The sequence below is a fragment of the Prionailurus bengalensis genome, chromosome D2, assembly GCF_016509475.1.
Source record: "Prionailurus bengalensis isolate Pbe53 chromosome D2, Fcat_Pben_1.1_paternal_pri, whole genome shotgun sequence".
Taxonomy (NCBI): Eukaryota; Metazoa; Chordata; class Mammalia; order Carnivora; family Felidae; genus Prionailurus; species Prionailurus bengalensis.
Window position 1 is genome coordinate 19577503 of NC_057351.1, and position 22031 is coordinate 19599533.

At 37.4% G+C, this 22031-nt stretch overlaps 1 protein-coding gene across 2 annotated transcripts; it reads left to right on the forward strand.

Annotated features, from left to right (window-relative positions):
• The first annotated feature begins 692 nt into the window (after positions 1-692).
• TFAM (transcription factor A, mitochondrial) lies at positions 693-21503 on the forward strand. 2 transcript variants are annotated; one of them, XM_043596372.1, is made up of 8 exons: positions 693-702; positions 7310-7558; positions 8121-8239; positions 9707-9777; positions 10457-10606; positions 14189-14284; positions 19946-20002; positions 20469-21503. In XM_043596372.1, the coding sequence occupies exons 2-8, from the start codon at positions 7458-7460 to the stop codon at positions 20613-20615; spliced, it is 741 nt and encodes a 246-aa protein (XP_043452307.1). In that variant the 5' UTR covers positions 693-702; positions 7310-7457; the 3' UTR covers positions 20616-21503. The 2 variants fall into 2 exon arrangements, with proteins under 2 accessions (XP_043452307.1, XP_043452308.1); XM_043596373.1 differs by lacking the exons at positions 693-702; positions 10457-10606 and having other exon boundaries at positions 7078-7558.
• Positions 21504-22031: the final 528 nt, after the last annotated feature.

Here is a 22031-nt window from a genome sequence, read left to right on the forward strand (position 1 = left end):
GGTATAATCACCAGTAAGCCCAATTTTGTGTGTATTATTTTGCATACTTTTTAATGCATTCACACACATGTGGATGTATGTGCATAGTCAAAAAAAATTCAAGCCTAAATGTTTTTGAATGAATGAGTGAATAAAGGAGCTTAAGATGTTATTATTATTTTTAATGTTTACTCACTTTTGAGAGATGGAGAGAGACAAGCATGAGTGGGGTAGGGGGAAAGAGAGAGGGAGACACAGAATCTGAAGTGGGCTCCAGGCTCTGAATTGTCAGCACAGAGCCCAACGCAGGGCTCGAACCCACAGACTGCAAGATGTTATTTTAACAGTCTACTCATTAGTTAAAGAAGTCAAGAAAGCCTTTAAGGGGATAGAAAAGAACAGTATATGAGTATTGAAAAAATAAACTACTGTAACTTGATGACTCACTAGCTTATATTGTCCTTACATACAATAAAATATAATTTCAAAGTTGCAAACTATGGATTCATAGGTGGAAATTTTTAATAAGATGCAACAAGAACAAGAATCCTTCCTCTCTCTCTCTCTCTGAATACCAGTTTTTATGTCTGTATAATACAAAGAATTCCAACTTGTAGGATTTTGAATGATTAGAGATAATGTATTAAAATGTTTGGCACATACCAGAGGGGAGGTGAGTGGGGGGTTGGGTTAAATAAGTGATGGGGATTAAGGAGTGCTCTTGTTGTGATTTTATTTATTTATTTATTTATTTATTTATTTATTTATTTATTTTATGTTAAACAGAGAGTCAGTGAGTGTGAGCAGGGGAGAGGGGCAGAGGAGAAAGGGAGAGAATATTAAGCAGGTAGAGAGCCTGACACGAGGCTCAATCCCATGACCCTGGGATCATGACCTGAGCGGAAATCAAGAGTCAGGTGCTCAACCAACCAAGTCACCCACGCACCCTAGGAGTGCACTTGTTGTGATAAGCACAGGATGTTGTATGGAAGTGTTCAATTGCTATAGTGTACACTTGAAGCCAATATAATACTGTATGTTTACTAACCGGAATTAAAATAAAAACTTAAAAAAAGTATGTAAATAGCCAAGAAATAAAACATTTGGCACATATTTGAGCAATAAATTATAATTTGAAACCATCAGGTTTTTATAATAATGTGAGGGCAAATACTCTAAGTTATCCTGTTTATTAATAGCATTATTCCATCGATATAATCATTCTGTATTTCTTCCATTCTTTATGTCAGCTTTCAGGAATATCCAGCAATATGAATTTGAGTTTTATAATTTGCATAAAATTATAGCTATCCTGTTTTACTTGTCCTACCTCCTGCTGACTCATAGAATCAACTTTAAAATAGAAAAGCTATATTTATTTTGCATAATGCTGCCACAGCAATGGCTAAAAATAACTTTGATATGCTGTTAATAATTAAGGCTGCATCTACACTTTGCTCTACTTGAGAAATAATTTATAAACCAATTTGGATATCTGGGAACTGTTAATATGCAATAGATCTTTCTTTCTAATTTTTCTCTCCCTTCTATCCTTTTGTATACTATTTTAAGGCAAACTCAAGTGTGGTCATAATAGACACTAAGTAAATGAAAATGTATTTAAAACATTTTTTTTCAATGTTTATTTATTTTTAAGACAGAGAGAGTGTGAGTGAGGGAGTGGCAGAGAAAGAAGACACAGAATCTGAAGCAGGTTCCAGACTCTGACCTGCCAGCACAGAGCCCCATGTGGGGCTCAAACCCAAGAACTGTGAGATCACAACCTGAGCTGAAGTTGGATGTTTAACGGACTGAGCCACCCAGGCGCCCCAAATGGAAATTTTTTGAAGGAAAAACTTACATACACAGTTTTCTACTGTAACTAATTAAAATCTTGATTTGTAGAAAAGATAAGCTTTTTCCCTCTTGCTGCATTAAATTGTTATACTTTTATAATTTTCATGTGTTGTTGCTTTGTTTTCCTAATCAGAGTGAACCTCCTTGGGACAGGAACAATGTCTTATACTTATTGTGTTACTTCCAATACCTATGCAGGGCTATTTAATTGAGTAAATTGTCTTTACATGTGGTGTTTACAGTATAATCTTATTTCTTATTTCTACATTTACTTTTGAGTTCAGAATGCATCTATTCCTTGTGCTAAACCTATCAGGTGATTGCTCTTATTTTAGTGAGTTTATTTATTCATTATAATTACAAAAGCAAAACTGCTTTCTTTTAGGAATATTTTTTCTTTGAGTGATATCACTGTATCTAACTCCATTATTCAGTAGGGAATTATCTTGGTCTCTGTTGCTATTTATTGCTGCTGCTATTTATTGTTGCTATCTTCAACTTTACCAAGTATCAATAAACCATGATCATTATTTTCATATATATTTTCCAAAATTTTACATGGTTCCTATCTCCACACATAACTGTCCCTTCTATTGGCAGCTGCTATTTTCTAACAGGTAGTTGCTATTTTCTACAAGGCCAAATTTGCATATAGGTAATTTGTGCAGATACAAATCTTTTTACATTTTCTTTCTTGCTCTTCCTCCCTTCCTCCCTCTTACCCATCTGTCATGCTTAATATACTATGCTAGGTACTACAACTGATAAGTGATAGGAAGAAGTATAAGACTTGATCTTGTCTTCAAGAGCTTACCATCTATTGAGGAAAAAAAAAAAAACATCTGCACATAAAAAAAGGTTAAACACCAGAGCAGTATATCTCACAAGTAAATAATACAAGCTCACACACTATAGAAGATTCAAAGAAGATATTTGGGGCTGGAATAATGTATGTTGAATGAGTCTGAGGGATAGTCTTATACAATGGGGGAAGCATTAAGACAATGAATTGGAAGACCAGGTTTTCACATTCACGACTTACTAATTAGTGTATGTAATTTAATAGAGACAGAAAATGACAAAGTAATGACAGGTTTGTGATGCAAATCTGACTTTGGGGAAAATTCATACTATACCTATAATTATTTAAAAGCTAATAATAATTGTTATGAGTAATATAAGGATAATTATAGCCACTGTTTGTTGACCCTCTTACTATGTCCCAGGGACTCTGTTAAGAACTTTTTGTACATTTTCTAATTTAATCTTTGTAATAATCCAAAGAATCAAACATTATTATCCCCATTTCACAGAAGGGAAAACTCTGGGTTACAGAAATTGTCATTTGGCAAGGTCACTCAGCTAGTAAATAACAAAAGCAGGATTCAAACCTAGATCTAACTTCTGAGTCTGTGTTCTTATCCAGTAATTTCCATAACTTTGGCACATCACACAACATGCAATGGTAAACTCAGAGCCAAATGAAGTGGTTTCAGTCAGAAGAAATAGATGTTTAAATAATAAATTATTTTTAAGCAAGGGTGAAGTGAGAAATGAAGCTATAGGGGAAACAAAAAAGCCAGTTCATGGAGGACTTGTATGCCATGTATGAGAACTTAAACTTGATACCATGGGCAATCAGAAGCCACTGAAGGTTTCAAATATAGAAGCATGATCATTGCCTGGCATGGAGTCTGTCTTAATAAACAAGTGAATAAATGAGATTTGCCTTTTAGAAAGACTGACTTGGTGACAGAGTGGAATATGATTAGGAGGGAAGTAAGCCTGAAAGTAGGAAAAGTACTTGTAAGAGTTTGGAAAAAGATGTCAGAGCCTGAACCAGTGAGTGGCACATAGGAGCTGGCTGGTACTGGCCTGGAAAATCAATTATATATATCTTTTCCCAACCTCAGGAGTAATGATACCAAGTTGGTAGTTTGAAATCAGCCATGGTAGGAGTGTCTATATCACAGACCTCAGCAAACACAAATTAGGGCTTTCTTTTTTTTTTTTTTTTTTTTTTAAATTTTTTTTTTTTCAACGTTTATTTATTTTTGGGACAGAGAGAGACAGAGCATGAACGGGGGAGGGGCAGAGAGAGAGGGAGACACAGAATCGGAAACTGGCTCCAGGCTCCGAGCCATCAGCCTAGAGCCTGACGCGGGGCTCGAACTCCCGGACCGTGAGATCGTGACCTGGCTGAAGTCGGATGCTTAACCGACTGCGCCACCCAGGCGCCCCAGGGCTTTCTTTTTGAGACCTGACTTACCAACATATTACTGTCCTGAACAAAAGCAGCAGCAATTGGACTGGAGAAGAAGGGATACTTACTACAGGGGTTAATGAGGTAGAATCATCAACACTTATCATTAGCTGGTTGATGGGGGAGAAGTTATGTCACCAGCTAGACCCCTGACCTTTACTGCTCACCTGCTAGTACCTACTGACTTTTGTCCCACATTTTTCCTTAAGCTCTTCTTTCTAGCCTCTCTCTTAATTCAGGCAAAAGACACAAGGGGAAGGAAACCGAAACTACCCCTCAAGCAATGACAACTGCCTGGGCAAAGAGTTCAGTCAGCCCAGACTAATTTGAGATTAACCCCAACTCACACCTGCACAGATGGACCATGGAATGACTGACAGTTACCTTTACCTCATTATAATACTAAAATCTCCATCCAAGGAGGAACACAAATCTCATTTACATACGATGTATGTATAGGCATGTTTCTTTAAGGTGCACGCACGACCTTATGCCCACCTCTACATACAATGACAAAGCTTCCCTATCTAAATATTCATCCTAACCCTAAATAAAAGGAACTCATTCACCCTTGCTCAGAGAGTCATAGCTTTGGAAGTTTATTCCCCATCATCTCCTTATTTGCTGCAAATAAAAGTTTACTTTGTGTCACAATTCCATCTAGTATAGTTTCTATCTGTGACTCGCCAAAGACCAAACTCATGTTAGTTCAGTTACAGTGTCAATGGGAGATATTATAAAATGATTTATCAAGTTATTAGCTTGGATGATTCAAATGGGATACAGGTGCTTCTTAAGAAGAGAAGTTGTTCAAAACAGGAGAAAGATAGTGAATTCTGTTAATGAAAAATTGAAGTATCTGTGAGACATGATGGTAAAAATGTCCAGAAGACAGTGTTTATGTAGATTTGGGACTAAAATGGATTCAATATAAGATATGGGAACCATGAGGATATAACTGATAGCTGAAGTCATGGGAGTAGATAAACTTTTAAAACAAAATAAAAGAACAGAACCCTAGGAAGGGCTGTGGTAAGTCTTCATGTTTCATAAGTGAAACTCAAAGATAGTTTGAGTAAGCAGGTAGAATTATATTTTCTTTGTAAATGTTGCATTTGGAATAAAATTTTGCTGCAATGTAAATGACTGTTAAGGAATATTGGTATTTGCTGAAAACAGATATTATAGAACAGATTTATAAGACCTTTACAGTAAGATCAAAATGACACTCTAAAAAAACAAAAAGATTTTTTAAATATCCAAAAGAAGTTTTGTGGGAAATCAAATAGCTATGTCTTGGTTAAGGAGATTATAGGGAATGCATTACACTGCTTTCTGGCCCTGCTGAAAACAGCTGACCAGTATCTAGTTAGTGCATATTTAGGGGTTGGGTCTTTCCTGTGCTCATGAATTCCTTAGACCATGTTATCTATGGAATATCTTATCTTGTTCTCCACCCTGCTTTCTGCATCTGCTCTTTGGTGGTCTTGGGAATGCCTTGTTTTTTGTGCACACTTTCTATAGATCTTACTGGCACATAGCCAAAGACATATTGTGCAATGTTCTCCCTATAATATATGCTTAATATATACAGGAGCTGGAGATCATGTCGGGGAGATTTCCCTTAGCCTCCCTCTCATCTCTCTTGACTTGCATGGAGTCTTGAGTAATCTTTTCTGCTGAACCCACAATTGATGATAGGCTAAACCTGCAATTGGTGACCCCAATGTGATAAGCCGAACCTGCAATAGTTTTTTTAGCAAATAACTGAAAGAACAAAAATATTCTAGAAAATATAGAGAAAACAAATTATTTCAGAACCCAGCTAAAATGTTATAAGGAAGCATATTCTATACTTACCTCTGCCTTGGCAGTGCATTATAATTGTTTATTTCCTTCTGTCAGACTTTATTGGGAGTGGGGGAATGTTGTGTCTTTTACCTAAGTTTGGGGCCTTGTACGTAGTTATGTAATCAGGAAAAAAAAGCTGTTTTTCCATGTCAAGATGAGAAGTTTGAACAGATGACCTGGAAAGTTCCTTTCAACCCTGAGAGACTAAGAAAAGGGAGTAGTGATAGTTGTTTACATACCACTTAAAAGTGGGCTTTTCCTTTGTTGCATCAAGGGCCAATGTTTCAAAGCTACAGAAAGCAGTTGACTCTCAGCTTAATATTACAGTGGTAAGAATTTTCTAACAAATATAGCTACCCAATAGAGGCTGTTTCAGAAGGAAATAATTGGAATATAAAAGCTGATCCTTATATACGTTTAGTTTAGGTCTTCCCAATCTTTTTCATGTCATTGCCGACACAGAAAATGGTTATACAGCATATCGATCAATATCTCAAGGCATATTTGTCACACTTTCTCAGGACTTCGAAAGAACTAATCTAGTCTAACATCCTCATCTGCGATGAGGGAAAGTGAGTCTTAGGGAATGCTACATTTCCGGATCAAGACTTTAACGTTAATAATGGGAATAGAGTCTTTGCACGACTAATCAGCCAAAGTTTCCTCCCTACTAATTAAGCAGGGTTGGATGTCAGGGTTGAAGACTGGGTCTGGGATAGTTGCAGTGGAGGGGACGAGGGTCTAGTTCAGTATTGCTTTAAATGTGGTCCTATGACCACTGGCATCAGAAATTGTTAAACAATGAGGAACCTGTTGAAAACAGAGTCACGGGCCTCACAGATATACTGAATCAGGCACTGCAGCAAGTCCAGGAAATCTGCATTTTTAGGTTTGAAACGTGCCCCACTTCCCCCGCCCATCAGTGTTTTGGATACTGAGCGTCAGTTGGGGCCTGAACTCAGCGGCTCTGCTGGTCGCGCAGCACCCGCCAGCTTGACCTCGGAGCAGCGCAGGCCGCACAGCTATCCCGCGTCCTCGCGGTAAAACTGTTACGTACTGGCCCTTTCGGTCGTCACAGGCGGACGCCAGCCAGCCCCGCACTGTCGCGGTGAGGTGGCCACAGTGCCTCCATCAGCCTCCAGGCCGGGCGGAGGAACCGAATGCGGAGGGGAGGGCCGGGGGCAGAGGTGGCTCAGCTGCGCCTCCTCTAGGTCAGGGCCCTCCGCAGGCAAGCCGGGCTGCGGTTTCCTTCTCCGCCCCCGAGCCCTCCTCCTTTGCAGCCCCACCCACCGGGAAGCTACTACAGCGCCTGCGTCAATTCTGCCCTGCCTAGTTCCCCGGCTACTGACCGGATGTTAGCCGATTTCCCATAGTGCCTTGCGAGTGGCGGGCATGAGAGTAAACTACAGAGGGTCACCAGCGGGTTCTGTTCGTCATTGTTGGAGTTCTGTTGTGCCGCGGGGGTGTAGGAGGGTGGCGCCTGGTCGCTGCCTTGTAAGTTGGTGCAATGGCGCTTTTCCGGGGCGTGTGGAGCGTGCTGAGTGCACTGGGAAAGTCCGGAGCGGACCTCTGCGCGGGCTGTGGAAGTCGACTGCGCTCTCCCTTCAGGTAAGGTCCTCTCGCCTGCACTTCAGGAGGCGGCACGGCTCAGGACGGTCTGGGTTGGAGTGTAGACGTTTTCGTACACTTTTTTGTGTCTCCTAGGTGGTCCAGGCCACCGTGGCGCTTTGAATCATGCCTCGACTTTGCGAAGGGGCTGGTGGTTTTGCGACCAGGCCTTATCCAGCAGTCTTACTTTCCGGCCATCCTCCACCTTTCCTCTTCCTTCCCGCCGCTCCGCGCTGTCCAACCTTGTAGCCCTCGTTCAGAGTTCTCTGCGAAGTCGCGCGCCAAAGAGTCTCTCTCCATCAGTAGAGGCGTTGAGGAGGCAGGGTCCAGGAGCTGAAGTGCTGATGCTTTCCTCCACTCTGCCCTTCTTAACAGGCATAGATGGAGCTTTGAGAGTTCAGTTTTGCAGGTCTTTTCTCTGGTTAGGACAGGGTTTTAAAAGTCACTAACACCGTGCCATATATAGCATCCTGATGGCGTCTTTTTGGGGGGAATCTGTGTTCATCTAAAAGTGAATATTGGCACTTAAATACTTGATATTGGTTATTTTCTTTATACGTAGTTTTGCATATGTACCGAGATGTTTTTCATCCACCGTGAATAGTTATCCAAAGAAGCCTCTGACTTCATACGTTCGATTTTCTAAAGAACAGCTACCCATATTTAAAGCTCAGAACCCAGGTAAGGAGTTTTGGAGCATTTACTGTTTTCTGATGTAATAAAGAAGCCACTAAAAAGTTTTACTTCAAACTTGATTTGCACTTTGAAAGCATCCAGTGACTGCGGAAACATAACCATTAACGTTTAGTGGTCTGTAAAGTATGACATTTTTTACCAAGTACAAATTCCTTATAAATAATTGAGCTAATGAAAGGTATTTTTATTTGTTTCTTATTACTATGTATATTTTATTGAGGTATAGTTGAAGCACAGTGTTACACTAGTTTCAGGTGTACAACATAGTGGTGACTGGACAACTGTATACATTATGCTATGCTGACCACAAGTGTAGCTGCCATCAGTCACCATACAAGACTACTACAATACCATTGACTTTATCTTCCTGACTTACTCATTTAATGAAAAGTATTTTAAAAATAGCAGCATGTGGAGTGGAAGCACCCAGGGAAGAAGATGAAAAAGCTGAATTTTGGGGGTCTAGTTGCCATTGGCCTGGAGCACCATTGATGAATCATTTTATTACTTGCTTTAGCTCCTGCTTCAGGGAATTGTTAATGAAGTTGCAATAAAATAATAACTTATGTGGATGTGTTCTGTAAAGCTCTATACAAATTGCTAATTCCAAGAGGTTTTTCACTGGAAATCAGTTGACTTACTGAAAAAAAAAAAAGATTTCCAGGTAGGATTTTTGTTGACTCCCTAGAAAGGCTGTGGGCCTTCATTTGTGATTATAGTAGTGTAAAGATAGTAACTAAATTAAGAATAGTCAACTTTATGATTTCTAGAGCCCTTTCACAGGGTACTTGTGAAAACCAAATGAACTGTAATGAAAATTCCTACATTATAAAGAATTGGTTTAAGAGACATGTTTAAGAAGTACTCACATGTTTTAAAATGTTGTAGTTCAAACTAAGTGGTTTGTTAAAATGCCACTCCAGTTAAGATGAGGAAGGAAATGGGGAATAATGACTTGATCAGTTAAGATGAGGAAGGAAATGGGGAATAATGATCAGTTAAGATGAGGAAGGAAATGGGGAATAATGAATTGATTTTAGAATAGCTTGTTGCAAGTAGTGTTTCTGTAACTGAAATACAAGGCAGTGTTACATGAATCAAGATTATATTTTATTGTTGAGTCAGGTTTTATGAACTTAATAATTCCTGAAAGATGGGAAAAAATTTTTTGTTTGAAATATGAAGTAAAAAGCTTGAAGACAGTGATTACCCAACTGCTTAAACTAATAATTTTGGGGGGGTATGTGACATATTTCTTAATTATTAGGTAACAGACTAATAATTCTGGATCAAGTATGAAATTAAAGAAAACCTAAATCATTGTATTAAATTATATGTGGTATAGAGGTGTCTGTAATAAAACTTAGAGCTAAAGCTAGACTTCCTAGAAGTCTTTAGAAATTAATCCTGAGACATAAAATTGTGACTTTTTCATTTTATTTCAATCTATAGATGCGAAAAATTCAGAACTAATTAGAAAAATTGCCCAGCTATGGAGGGAACTTCCTGATTCAGAGAAAAAAGTAAGCATATTGGTTTTCAATATTGCTGACCAGTTATTCTGCAGTTAAGAATAATAGTCATGTCCTTTAAGGGACTAGATGATTAAAAAAATTTTTTTAATATCTGTTACCTATAAAGGAACTTCATACTTTCTGATTCATAATGATTAGAAAATGGATGTATGGCAGTGGCAACAAAGGGTTGGCAATATCTGAAACTGAAGACTAGTTGTTAGACTCTCACCTTTGTTAACATTTTTATGAAAAAAACATGTTTTTAGTCCATATACATGTGATTCCAGAGCACATGTTTCACTTGGTGGTTCAGTCTGTCTTTTTATTTTTTTTAATTTTTATTTATTTTTAATGTTTATTTAAAAAAAATTTTTTTTAATGTTTATTTATTTCTGAGACAGAGACAGAGTATGAGTGGGGGAGGGGCAGAGAGAGAGGGAGACACAGAATCAGAAGCAGGCTCCAGGCTCCGAGCTATCAGCACAGAGCCCGATGTGGGGCTCGAACTCACAAGTCGTGAGATCATGACCTGAGCTGAAGTCGGACGCTCAACTGACTGAGCCACCCAGGTGCCCCTAGTCTGTCTTTATCTGAAGTCATGCAATTGTCTTTCCCTGGCGGGTGTGCTGTGTTTGATTTATCAGCAGTAATTTATTGACTTCATGTTTGGGTTTTTTATTTATAGATATATGAAGATGCTTACAGGGCAGACTGGCAGGCATACAAAGAAGAGATAAACAGAATTCAAGAACAGTTAACTCCAAGTCAGATTGTATCTTTGGAAAAAGAAATCCAGCAAAAACGTTTAAAAAAGAAAGCATTAATAAAAAAGAGAGTGAGTATCAGTGAAATATTTTTTTCCTTTGGCAAAGAACTGAAATTATAGAACAGTGAATATTGGGAGTTTTTCTTATTTTGATATATGTGGCTAAATGGTAGAATGTCATCAGGAGTACCCCAGTTAGGAAAAAATGGGATAACTCTTTTCTGCCACTAGGACCACTTGGCATTGAGTCTGTCTTAGAACCCCTTGTTACTACTTTTGAATGTATCCAAATTTAAGATATGTAGTTAGGACTAGAATGAAAGCTGAAGGAACAGAGTTATGAAACAGCCAAATCAGGAATAGCAAGAATCTTTGTGTCTGTGTCTTGTCTAGGATAACCTGCTGATTTGAATTGTTTTATAGGTAATGGTGAGTTTGATTATGGATGAGTTTCATTATGGATGTTGCTAAATAGACTGATTTCATTAACACATCAGGAAAAAATGCCTTTATTGTATCTAGTCAAATAAGAAGTCCTATAGGATGAACTACTTTTCCTCATTAAACACCTCACATGGTTCAGATTTGTAGTCTGGTCCCAGTTTAAGGTTATTAATCCACATAAATACTATTGCTTGAAAGACTACATTTTTCTGTAGGAACAGTATTAGGTATGAGATGGTCAGCTTGCTGGTCTAGTACATATACTGTAGAAAATGGTCATCAGAGTTAAAACTATTTCTTTGAAAAAGTAAATTTGAGACTTTAATGTGAGATGACAACATATGTCTCCCTGACTCTTGTTGAGCTCTCCTAGCACCAGAGTTCAGGACTCACCTATTTTAAGTTAGTAATCTAGATAGCAATCTAGTCTTCTGATCCAATTAGTAAAAAGGAGCTAGAAAAGACAATAGAAATACAGTGTCTGCATAGGGGTAAGTATTTGGAGGGCTGGGTACTGAAGTTTATTCTCCCTCCTTTATTCTCCCTTCCTTTTTAATGCACCCATCCAATGTAAGAGTGGAGAGACCAGAAATGAGGATTGGGCAGTAATATGGGATTTCCCTTTCATATATTTCTTTTTCTCTTTCTCCTCCTAGTATTCCCATTTTATGTTTGTTACACCTGTTCTAAGTTGTCCTATAGTCCTTGGATAGTCTTCAGTTTTTGGTTTATTTTCAGTCTTTGTTCTCTTTGTTTTGGATTTTTGAGGATTCTGTTATTACATCCTTTAGCCCAGTGATTCTTTCTTCAGCCATGTCCAGTCTACTAATAAACCCATTAAAGACATTCTTCGTTTCATTACAACATTCTTGTCCCTCTCCTCTCTCTCCTTTCTCTGCTTTCTCTCCTTTCTCTCCTCTCTCTCTCTCTCTTTTTTTTAATAGGTACCATATCCAGCTTGGAGCCCAGTCTCCTGAGCTGAGATTAAGAGTCAGATACTTAACTGACTGAGCCACCCAGGCACCTCTGTTACAGCATTTTTGATCTCTAACTTTTTTTGTTTTTTGTGTTTTTTTGGTTACTTCTTGGGATTTCCATCTCCGAGTTTTACATTGCTAATCTGTTCTTACATGCAATCTGGAGCCTTTAGCATACTAATCTAGTTGTTTTAAATTCCTGGTCTGATAATTTCAACATCCCTCCCATATCTGGTTCTGATGCTTGCTTTGTCTCTTCATATTATGTTTTTTGCCTTTTAGTCTGCCTTGGAAGTTTGTTCTTGATTGATGGACATAATGTACTGAGTAAAAGGAACTGCTGTAAATAGGCCTTAGCAATGTGGTGGTGAGGTGTGGGGGTCAAGAAAAGCATTCTGTAGTCCTACAATTAGGTCCCGATCTTTTAGTGAGCCTATGCAACTGGTCTGTGAACTTCACAAGAGTTTCTCAGTTCACTCTTCCACACTCCCCCTCCCCATTAGGTGTGAGTCAGGATGACTAGAGTGTGCAGGAGTTGGGTGTTTTCCCTTCATGCAGGTAAGTTAGGCTCTGGTTAACTAGTTTCCCCTGAAGGCAGGCCTTGTTAATAGTTGAGTGCTCAGGCATTTCAAAATAGTTTCTTTTCCTCTCTTCCTTTCTTACAGAAGCAGGGGAAATATTTTTTCTGGTATTAATTGTGGAAATCTGGTTTAGCTCCTAGAAGTATATCCCAATACTGTGAGGACTGTCTTTTTTTTTTTTTTTTTTTAATTTAAGTTTATTTATTTTGAGAGGCCAAGAGAGCCAGCAGGGGAGAGGCAGAGAGAGAGAGAATCCCACACTATCATTGCAGAGCCCGATGCTGGGCTCAAACTCACTAATAGTGACCTGAGCTGAAACCAAGAGGCGGACGCTTAACTGACTGAGCCACCCAGGCGTCCTGTGAGGACATTCTTATGACTGGCTCCCCCTGAAGCCAGAATATCCAGCAATTCATTAATTACAGTAGAGGTTTTGGTACCCTAGCACTGGTTCCAGCAGGGGTTGCTTCGACTCCCTGTATTTACTTGTGTGTCTCTCCAGTCTAGGGGGCAGCAGTTTGAAACAAACTTCTCTCCCTTAGGGATCCAAGAGGGTTGTTGATTTTTCAGTCTGTTCAGCTGTATACTTATTGTTAGGAAGGATGATGAATTCCAAGCTCTAGAAACAAAAGGGGAAACAGTTATGTTATGAAGTACCTGGAGTCTGCAGTAGTTTTATAGTAGTTCTGTGTCTGAGAAGTCCAGGAAGAATGAGGTTAATCACAGGGGCTGTACTTTATTTATGAAATAAAATTGGGTTTGTTATTGACTTTAACCAAATTGCCATTAAAAACCACATAATTTATGAATTACAAGTACTACTATCCAAATTCAAAAACTAAATAGAATAGTGCAGCATCCTTTATTCTCTGAAACTCAGAAACTAAACATTAAAAAAAATTTTTTTTAATGTTTTTATTTATGTTTGACAGACAGAGTGTGAGTGGGTTAGGGGCAGAATGTGAGAGGGAGACACAGACTCTGAAGCAGGCTCTAGGCTCTGATGTGTCAGCACAGAGCCCGAACTCAAGAGCTGTGAGATCATGACCTGAGCTGAAGTCGAACACTTAACTGACTGAGCTACGTAGGTGCCCCTTGAAACTAAACTAACTTAAGCAGTAAGGGATACATGTATTTGCTATTTCTTGCCTCCTCTGTCCTTTGGTACCTAGTTAAAAGAATTGAATTTAACACATCTGTTGAAGTTTAAAAGTTGAGAGATACCAAGGAAGGAAATGAAATGAGAGATTATTAAACAGATACTCTAGTGTTTATGAGTTGTGGTAGAGGCATATAGTGGCTGGGAGATGGTAGTGTTCTGGAAGGATGAAACTGAAATTGTTTTAACCTTTAAAAAAGATTTTGTACCTAAGTGCTCAGTTATTCACTTCATGGAGACCATGAAAATAATATGTAAGGGAAAAGTTTTTATATGGAAAATAACTCCTAAAACCTTTTACAATTTTCAAAACTTAGTGCTATCACAAAAATAATTCTGATCCCGAGTGAGTAGTCATTTTGTATATACAAAGAATCATAACATTCACTTATAGGAACTTCCTGTAATGCATAGTAGTGAATAAAGTTTCTGTAGGTAAAGTCTTACAGAAGTTAAAACTATATCTAACTCTTCCATTTTTGTTACTCAGGAGTTAACAATGCTTGGAAAACCGAAAAGACCTCGCTCAGCTTACAACATTTATATAGCTGAAAGGTTCCAGGAACATAAGGATGGTACATCACAGGTAAAACAGAATTAGATTTGTTTTTTAAATTTTTGTTTTGATTTTTAAATATTTAGACAGAAAATTGTAGGGGTGTCATATGTTAGGATGTGAATAAAAGTAGTAAATTATTATAAATAAGTACTTTATACAAATAATGCCCTCTTGTATCTTTTAAAGGAAAACACATTTTCTCGCCACATACAATTTGAGTACTTAGCGGCCAATATATATATTGTCAGCTTTTTAAAATTTAAAATAATAACATTTTCAAATTTATAGGGGTGTTAAAGTTCTGGAGACTTCTTATCAGTCAGTCCTGGGACTGTTTTACCATCACTGGGAAAGAATGAGAGTGGGATTATAATACTTTGTACTGGGATTTGAGTATAACCTTGCTTCATATTATATCCTTTAATAAAATTTTGGTTATGCCCATGAGAATGTATTACGCCCATGAGTATCACCATATGAATATGTCAAAGAAGAAAAGAAGTGTGTCATTCCTGCTGTGGCTTATTCTTTCCTTATTTCCTTGTTAGAAGCTCCAAATTGGCAATTGTATTTTTCCTTTTATAATATGATAGGGTAAGCGTTCAGATCTCTAACTTTTGTCAATCTGAGATGAAGGTTTTTGCCACTGTGCCACATTTTGGGTTATTAGGATCGGTAGTTCATTTCATAAGTCCTGTTTGACACTTGATTAAATAATATGTATATGTGATATGGTCTTCCCTGGCTGTATACTTTCATTTATTTACTCCTTGGGATTTTAAAATTGTTTCTATGGCCTTAAATTACTAAAAATATATGCTTGTTTATTTTTTTAGTTGGAATTTGCTCAGTCACTAAATGACTTTGGATTTAGTTTTCTTATCAGTGTAAAAAGGTTACATGCTAGAGAATGCTCCTAAATCAGTGGTTCTCAACTCGACTGCACCTTGGAATCACCTAGAAAGCTTAATGGCTGAGGGACCCTATCTCAGGATATTAAAATTAATGCAACTATCATTTTTATTCATTTAAAAAATATTGGGTATATATCCTTATAGTTAAAAGAATCAAAATAAGACTTGTTATAAAAGATAACCAGTTTTCACAGCCCTGTCATATAAGTGAATACCTTTTATTGTTAGCTCATTCTTGTGCTGTTTATCTTCATATCTGTAAATAACAGCCTTATATTGTTACTTCTTGATTTTTTTTCAATTTTCAGCATTACCTATATTTTAGGCATTATCTCCCATTATTTAAGATGAGCATTTATTACTTTCTCATCCCACTGTTCATGTTTCCATTTTCCTGCCTCCCAGTATACTTACAATTTTGGTTAGAGAAGTATCGAGTATGATATTTGCTATGCCATTTGCTATGACTATTTTTTTTTTAATTGCAAAACTTTCACTGAAGTTCAGTATGTCTTATGTTTTTGTTTCCTTAGTTTTTTATGTATTATCAGTAATTTAGCCCCAAACCCTTAAATATTTACCAGCTTTCAGTGCATTTAGATGCATTAGCTATTCTGTCAGTTTCAATCTGGAACCTCTGTTTTGTTCCACTTTGGTTGTAGCCTTTTATTGCTAGTGCACAGTTGACATTCATCTTTGTGGTGGTTTTGTTTCTGCTGTTGTCTTTCTTGGTTTACTGATTTTATTATAGCAGCATCTCCCCAGTGAGAGTACATGGAAGATCAGTTTTTTGAATTTTTGCTTGTCTGAAAATAATCTCTAACCTTATATTTGCTTGATAGTTTGGGCATAGAATTCTAGGCATAGAATCTAGAGATCATGTTCTTTCAGAATTTTAAAAATATTGCTTCTTTCTCTTGTTAATAGCTTTTGAGAAGTATGAAGCCATTTTGATTATTGGTCCTTTGAATGTGATCTGGTTTCTTTTTTCTTCTCTCCCCTCCCCCCCACCTTCCCCGCTGTGTTCTCTTTAAGACCTCATACTTGTTTTTGTGTCTTCTGAGCTGGTCCTCTCATTTTCTTTTCTGTATTGTTTTTCTCTTAACCTTTTTTGCTTTTCTTTCTGGGATACTGTATACGTACATTTTTACTTAATCTCCTTGTTTCCAGTGTGGTACCACTGGCCCCAACTGTACCTGGTATCCACAGAGTAGCTCTGTTTTACCCGTTTGAGGGGATAAGTCCTAGAATCTGCCCATGGTGGGGATTTAATCTCTTTTTCAAGAGAATTTCAGTCAGTCTTACTGTTTTAAGCATACCTTTCACCACCGTTTCCTACCTATCTGGTGCTGCCAATTCCTGAGCTGCTTGGGAATTATGCATTGTAAATTGGTTTGCTTTATGGCTTTCCCCAGTACCAGGTTGGGAATCTGCCTTCTTGGTTAGGTAAGTCAGTTACCATTTCTCCACCTACTTTTTAGCTGCTAAAATTTTGTGTTGGTAGTTTCCTCTCCTGTTGTCTTTGTCCATGTGGGTTTATGCCTTAAAAAATGTTGTTTATTCATTTACTTAAAAAAAATAAACAATAGAAATTTATTGTTCACAGTTCTGGAGGCTGGGAAGTCCAAGATCAAGGCACTGTCATGGTTGTCTGCTAGTGAGGTCCCTCTTGGTTCATAGCTGGTACCATCTCACGGTGTCCTCACATGGTGGAAGGGCTTATTTAATGAGTTTTAGGAAGGAGCAAAACTAAACATCTTTCCATCTCTTTAATTTTCTTTAATGAATTACTTTATTAAGGTGAAAGATCAGATTTTTTTATGCATGCAACTTTATAAATTATTGTTGAACTCAGTGAATACAAAAGTTTATGGATTAAATATAAGGAAAAAGCTTAGCTATGAAAGATTGAAGCAATTCCTTCCAGAGCTAAGAGAGCAATTATTTAGTGAGTAAATGTCCCTGAATATATTAGATGTGTTTATAAAGGTAAGTATTAAAGTGTTCCAAAACATGATGGTTATGTAGTCTCAGATACTGTCTATATCTCTATTTTTGTTGGTAGGATAAAATACAGAGTTCTGGTCAGAACAGTAAAGTTCGTTATTCTCACTCTGCTTCTGTTTAAAATCACTGATGACTTCCTCTTAGATTTAAATAGATTCTTTTCAGACCATTTCCCTCCCTTCTTCACACTTGCCTTCTCCGACCCCTCTGCCCCTCATTCTCCACCCACCCATTTATTGCCTCAGTCTCTGCTTTCTGGGAGCAACAGCACATACTGTGTGAGGTGTGCTGACTCTCCTCTAACTCTCCTCCATCCCTGGGTTTCCTGCATCCTTTAATTTTATAAATGAAGAACCAAGCCTAAGAGAGGTAATAATGACTTTTTCCAGGTCATATAATTTAAGTTCAGCTAAGTAGAATTAAGGACCAGTGTTGTATTGTTCCTATGAGTATGCCTGAATACTTAGGTACAAATTTTAGAATAAAACATTAAGATACAGGGAAGAAATAAAACATTTAAGTCTTTGAAGTTAGTCTATCATAGGAATATAGTTGAATATAAGTATTGTTGAATCAAAAAAGATACATCTGCACAGCAAAGGAAACCATTAACAAAGTGAAAAAGCAACCTACTGAATGAGGGGAAAGATTTGAAAATCATATATATGAAAAGGGGTTAATATCTAAAATATATAAAGAACTTGTACAACTCAGTAGCAAAAAAACAAGCTGACTTAAAAAATGGGAGAGAATCTGAATACACATTTTTCCAAAGAAGACAATACAGATGACTAACATGTACATAAAAAGGTTTTCAGCATCAGTAATCAGGCAAATGCAAACCAAATGAGATATCACCTCATATCTGTTAGAATGGCTGTTATCAAAAAGATAAGAAAATAACAGGTGGTGGCAAAGATGCTGAGAAAAGGGAATTGCTGTGCATATGTTGATGGGAATGTAGATTGCAGCTCACTGTAGAAAATGGTATGGAGTTTCCTCAAAAAATTAATAGAATTGCCATATGATCCTGCAGTTCTACTTCTGGATATTTATCCAAAGGAAACAAAAACACTAACTTGAAAAGATATCTGCACTCCCATGTTCATTGGGCATTATTTACAATAATCAAGATGTGGAAGCTATCCAACTGTCCATTGATGGATGATGGATAAAGAAACTGGTGTGCATGCATTATTCAGCCATCAAAAAGAATGAAAATTTTGCTATTTGCAGCAATATGGATGGTCCTTGAGAGCATTATGCTAAATGAAATAAGTCAGAAATAGACAAATAACTATATGATCTCTCTTATATGTGGAATCTTGAAAACAACAAAACAACCAAGTTCATAAATAGAATGGATTGGTGGTTGCTAGAATGGGTGAGGGTTGGGATGCAGAATGGGTGAGAATGGTCAAAGTGTACCAGTTTCTAATTTTAAATAAGTAAGTCCTGAAGATACATTGTACAGCATGGTGACTGTAGGGGTGCCTGGGTGGCTTCATCGGTTGAGCATACTACTCTTGATTTTGGCTCAGGGTCGTGAGGTGAGCTCCGTGCTGAGTGTGGAGCCTGCTTAAGATTCTCGTCTCTTCCTCCCCTACTCACGTGTGTGCACATGCTCTCTCTCTCCTCTCTCCCTCTAAAAAACGACATGGTGACTATAGTTAAAAATAATATATTGCACTTTTGAGGGGCACCGGGGTGGCTCAGTTGGTTGAGCATCCGACTTTGGCTCAGGTCATGATCTTGTGGTTTGTGAGTTCAAGCCCCACGTGTGCTGACAGCTCAGAGCCTGAAGTCTGCTTCAGATTGTGTCTCCCTCTCTCTCGGCCCCACCCCTGCTTGTGCTGTGTCTCTGTCTTTCAAAAATGAATAAACATAAAAAAAATTTTTTTAAATGACATATTACACTTTTGAAAGTTGCCTGGAGTAAATCTTAAAACTTCTTGTCACAAAAAAAAATTTTGTAACTATGTATTGTGACAGATTAGTTAACTAGACTTAGGGTGGTGATCATTTCACAGGATATACAAATGATGAATCAAGTTTACACCTGAAATTAATAATGTCATATGTCGATTATATATCAATAAAAAAGGATAATATCTACATCCTATTCACTTTTTGTATGTTTTAAGTTTAATAGTTCTTATTTAGAAAGACGGGGCTCCTGGGTGGCTCAGTCGGTTGAGCGTCTGACTTCAGCTCAGGTCATGATCTCGCAGTTGACGAGTTTGGGCCCCGTGTTGGGCTCTGTGCTTATAGCTCAGAGCCTGGAGCCTGCTTCAGATTCTGTGTCTCCCTCTCTCTCTGCCTTTCCCACGCTCATGCTCTGTCTCTCTCTGTCTCAAAAATAAAGATAAACATTAAAAAAATTTTTTGTTTTTTTTTTTTAAAAAGAAAGGTAAGGAGCCCCTGGGTGGCTCAGTCAGTTAAGCATCTGACTCTGGCTCAGGTCATGAGCTCATGGCTCGTGGGTTTGAGCCCTGCTTCAGGCTCTGTGCTGACAGTTTGGAGCCTGGAGCCTGCTTCAGATTCTGTATCTCCATCTCTCTGCCCTCCCCCACTTGTCATCTGTCTCTCTCTCTCAAAAATAAAGAAACGTTAAAAAAATTTTTTTTTAAAGGGAGGTAAGGAATTGATAAGACTTTGCCTGTGATTCTCGATATCAGATTTTATTATTGGAATCAAGAATTAAAAAAGATCTTTCTTTAACCACTGAAGTCTCTGTATCTGGTACTTAAACATATGTGTTTTACAGGTAAAGCTGAAGACTATAAATGAAAACTGGAAAAATCTCTCCAGTTCTCAAAAGCAAGTAAGTAGTATGGTTTTAGTCTCAAGTGTCTAGTTGGAATATCTGTGAGAGAATATATTAGGGCAAGGCTTTATTCATGTGAAAACAACTTTATGTCACTAGTATCACAAAGTATTTTAAAATTATTTTTATATCTTTAGGACCAGTTCAGCTTTTTTCTTTTGGTAGTTTTTAACTACAAATAAACAACAATGTCACTCATAACTTAAAGTGTTCACTCTATCCAGTGACAATCTCATCTTGCCTCAGCTCCTTTCCCACATCCCAAACCCTGAAATTGTAACAACTTAATTATCTTTATCTCAGCCTTTTTCTCATCTTTTATATCAAAAAAAAATTCCTTCCTTAGTCCCCCATTATACATGTAGAATAATAGGTGATTTCTAGAGTATATGGAAGCATTCCAGAAATTAATTGTAAAGATTCTTCTAAAAGAAATTATTTTAACAGTTACACTTTTTCTCAGGTGTATATTCAACTTGCTAATGATGATAAAATTCGTTATTATAATGAAATGAAATCTTGGGAAGAACAGATGCTTGAAGTTGGACGAAATGATCTTCTACGTCGCACAGTAAAGCACCAAGCAAAAAATGGCATTGAAGAATATTAAAATAGAAGATTGAGTTATGTTCATAATGGATAGACACAAGAAACCAATTAGGTCTCCATATCTGATGCTGTTGAAAATTAGAAAGGATAAAGTTGGTGAACATTTTATATTTAATTCCTTTTTCTTTAGCCCATGGACTTCTGCCAGTTGAATACATTTTGTATTAGTATCTTGCTTTGGAAAACCCAAACAGATAAAAAGTTCATGTGAAATTTACTTTGTGTTAAGGAACTACTGAGAATCACAATAATCCATGAAATGCAGTAGTGAATCATTTTACCTTTGATAAAGGTAAATCAGACTGTGAAGTTTTTCTTACTTGATGACTGGAAAGAGTATTCTTGTTTCCTTATATATGGAGGCAGGAGTTTCATATTCAAAAGTGCCCCAAATTGTAGAAGTCATGGTGTTTTATGATACAGTTGTACATGTTTAAAAGAGGGGTGCCTGGGTGGCTCAGTCGGTTTTACATCTGATCTTGGTTTCGGCTCGGGTCATGGTCTCACAGTTCATGAGTTTGAGCCCTGCATCCGGCTTTGCTCTGATGGTGTGGAGCCTGTTTGGGATTCTCGCCCCCACCCTTCCCTCACCTGTTCTCTCTCTCTGACCCTCCCCGCTCGTACCCTCTCTCTTTCTCTCTCTCTCAAAAGAGCACCCAGTACTCATCTATGTAAATGCCAATTCCTAGGTATAATTCATATATTCAGAATTGATAGTTGTACTTGCAAGGAATTGCTGGTTTCAGCAACTTTTTATAAAAGGGATGGAGAGATTTATAAATGTTTTCCTTATTGCCTTGTTTCCTAAAGTAAAAACCAAGAAATTGTGTACCAAATCTATGCATATTGTTTTATATTGCATAGAATAAAAATTTTAAATGTTTCCTAATTATATGTTTTAGGGTGAAAGATTCATTTTGCAAAAATTTTTCCTGTCTTCTTTTTTAAGTAGGGATATGTATTCTGAATTATTTTCTCTGTCTCACATGAGTGTATTTATCCAGGAAGTAGACAACTTATCTAGTATAAGTTTTAAAATGAGAGATCTAAAAAACAAAAGTCTCCAATGTCTTTAGACTTGGAATTTAAACATTTTGTGTAACATATAAAAGCCCATATAAGGTATAGCCAACTCTGGTCTGTGGGCCAAATCCAGCTCAATGCCTGCTTTTCATGGCCTGTGGGCTAAGGATTGTGTTTACAGTTTTAAGTGGTTAAAAACAATTTTTCAAAACACACAAAAATTAAAAGAGATTTGGTGTCCATAAATGAAATTTTATTGGAACACAGTTGTACTTTTTTCCTCATGGTTTATGGCTACTTTTGTGGAACAGTGTTGAATAGTTATTTCAGAGACTGTGTAGCCTGCCTAAAGCCTGCCTAAAATATTTACTATCTGACCCTTTACAAAGAAAGT

Excerpts from the sequence above, each read along its gene's own strand:
- TFAM (XM_043596372.1), top strand. The coding sequence starts at position 7,458 with ATGGCGCTTTTCCGGGGCGTGTGGAGCGTGCTGAGTGCACTGGGAAAG. Across the intron at positions 9,778-10,456 it reads TTCCTGATTCAGAGAAAAAA|ATATATGAAGATGCTTACAG; the intron begins GTAAGCATATTG and ends TTTTATTTATAG. Across the intron at positions 10,607-14,188 it reads AAGCATTAATAAAAAAGAGA|GAGTTAACAATGCTTGGAAA; the intron begins GTGAGTATCAGT and ends TTTGTTACTCAG.